Source organism: Amphimedon queenslandica, unplaced genomic scaffold, assembly GCF_000090795.2.
Source record: "Amphimedon queenslandica unplaced genomic scaffold, v1.1 AMPQUscaffold_1446_Cont26543, whole genome shotgun sequence".
Taxonomy (NCBI): Eukaryota; Metazoa; Porifera; class Demospongiae; order Haplosclerida; family Niphatidae; genus Amphimedon; species Amphimedon queenslandica.
In genome coordinates, this window is record NW_003558210.1 from 1 (window position 1) to 965 (window position 965).

General features: G+C 41.3%; 1 protein-coding gene across 1 annotated transcript; it reads right to left on the bottom strand.

Moving 5' to 3' along the window:
- Positions 1-32: 32 nt before the first annotated feature.
- On the bottom strand, positions 33-492 carry LOC100634127 (guanidinobutyrase-like; the record flags this gene model as incomplete). The annotated part of the gene is made up of 1 exon (XM_020008523.1): positions 33-492. A coding segment is annotated over exon 1 (460 nt), but the record flags the coding sequence as incomplete, so codon positions are not given.
- Positions 493-965: the final 473 nt, after the last annotated feature.

A 965-nucleotide genomic window follows, 5' to 3' on the forward strand; every position in this document is an offset into this window, starting at 1 on the left:
TCAGACACCAAGAGAGAGGGTATGATCTCCACCCATTCCCAACGGAATGCAATCCTTTTCGAGGATCTTGTTATAAAAACCGGTAATATTATCCAGAGCTTTCTGGAGATCAAAGGGATTAACAGGTGCATCACCAATGTCAGCAACCTGCATAGATTGAAAAGGAGCTGCTCCAGTCACTCGACTGTATGGACCAATGAGACTAGAATGTTGCCTTATCGACGCTGGCCCATGCCTTGTTCCTGACCTCCAGGAAGTACCATGATCCATTGGGATTCCTACAAAGCAGGCATCAAGACCATCTGGGTTACCCTGTTGGATGGGGAGGCGTATCATGCTAGCAATTCCTCCATACTCAGGGACCACATCTTCAGGAAGAGGCTGGTTAAACTGTCTCTCTTTGGTAAGAAAGGCTGAGCTGCTGTGTAAGGATCTGACCTTGGGAACAGAAAAAGAATTTCTTGAAAGCTTGCCAAGAGAGAGCCTGATCATTGTTGTGCAGTCTAGCTACTGTTGACTGCTGATGCTACTGGCCTATTGTAAAAGTGGCTAAATGTTGCATGCATGCATTATTGTTGTGCTGACTCGGCTGTGTATCAACTACAATAGCATACACAAGCTAATGACGCTATACCTGCAGAATTAGCTCCAAGACTATTGACTGCCATAAAGGAATTCAATACTAAATCAACTCTGAACATCTGTTAAAAACACCATTCATGCATTTAGAGCCAAATGGTGTGATCGAACGATGCCGCATACATTGCTACACTGGCTTGTTAGTCATAGTACTATTGTTGGCATGTGACATGTTTATCACAAAATTGCTGACAAACAAAAATGATGTTTTCACATATCCAATTCATTCATCAACAATTCATAGACTGGACTAATAATAGTACACTTCCACATTGCTACAAAAAAACATAATTTAGATTTTTATCTTCTTAACTTGAATTTGAAAT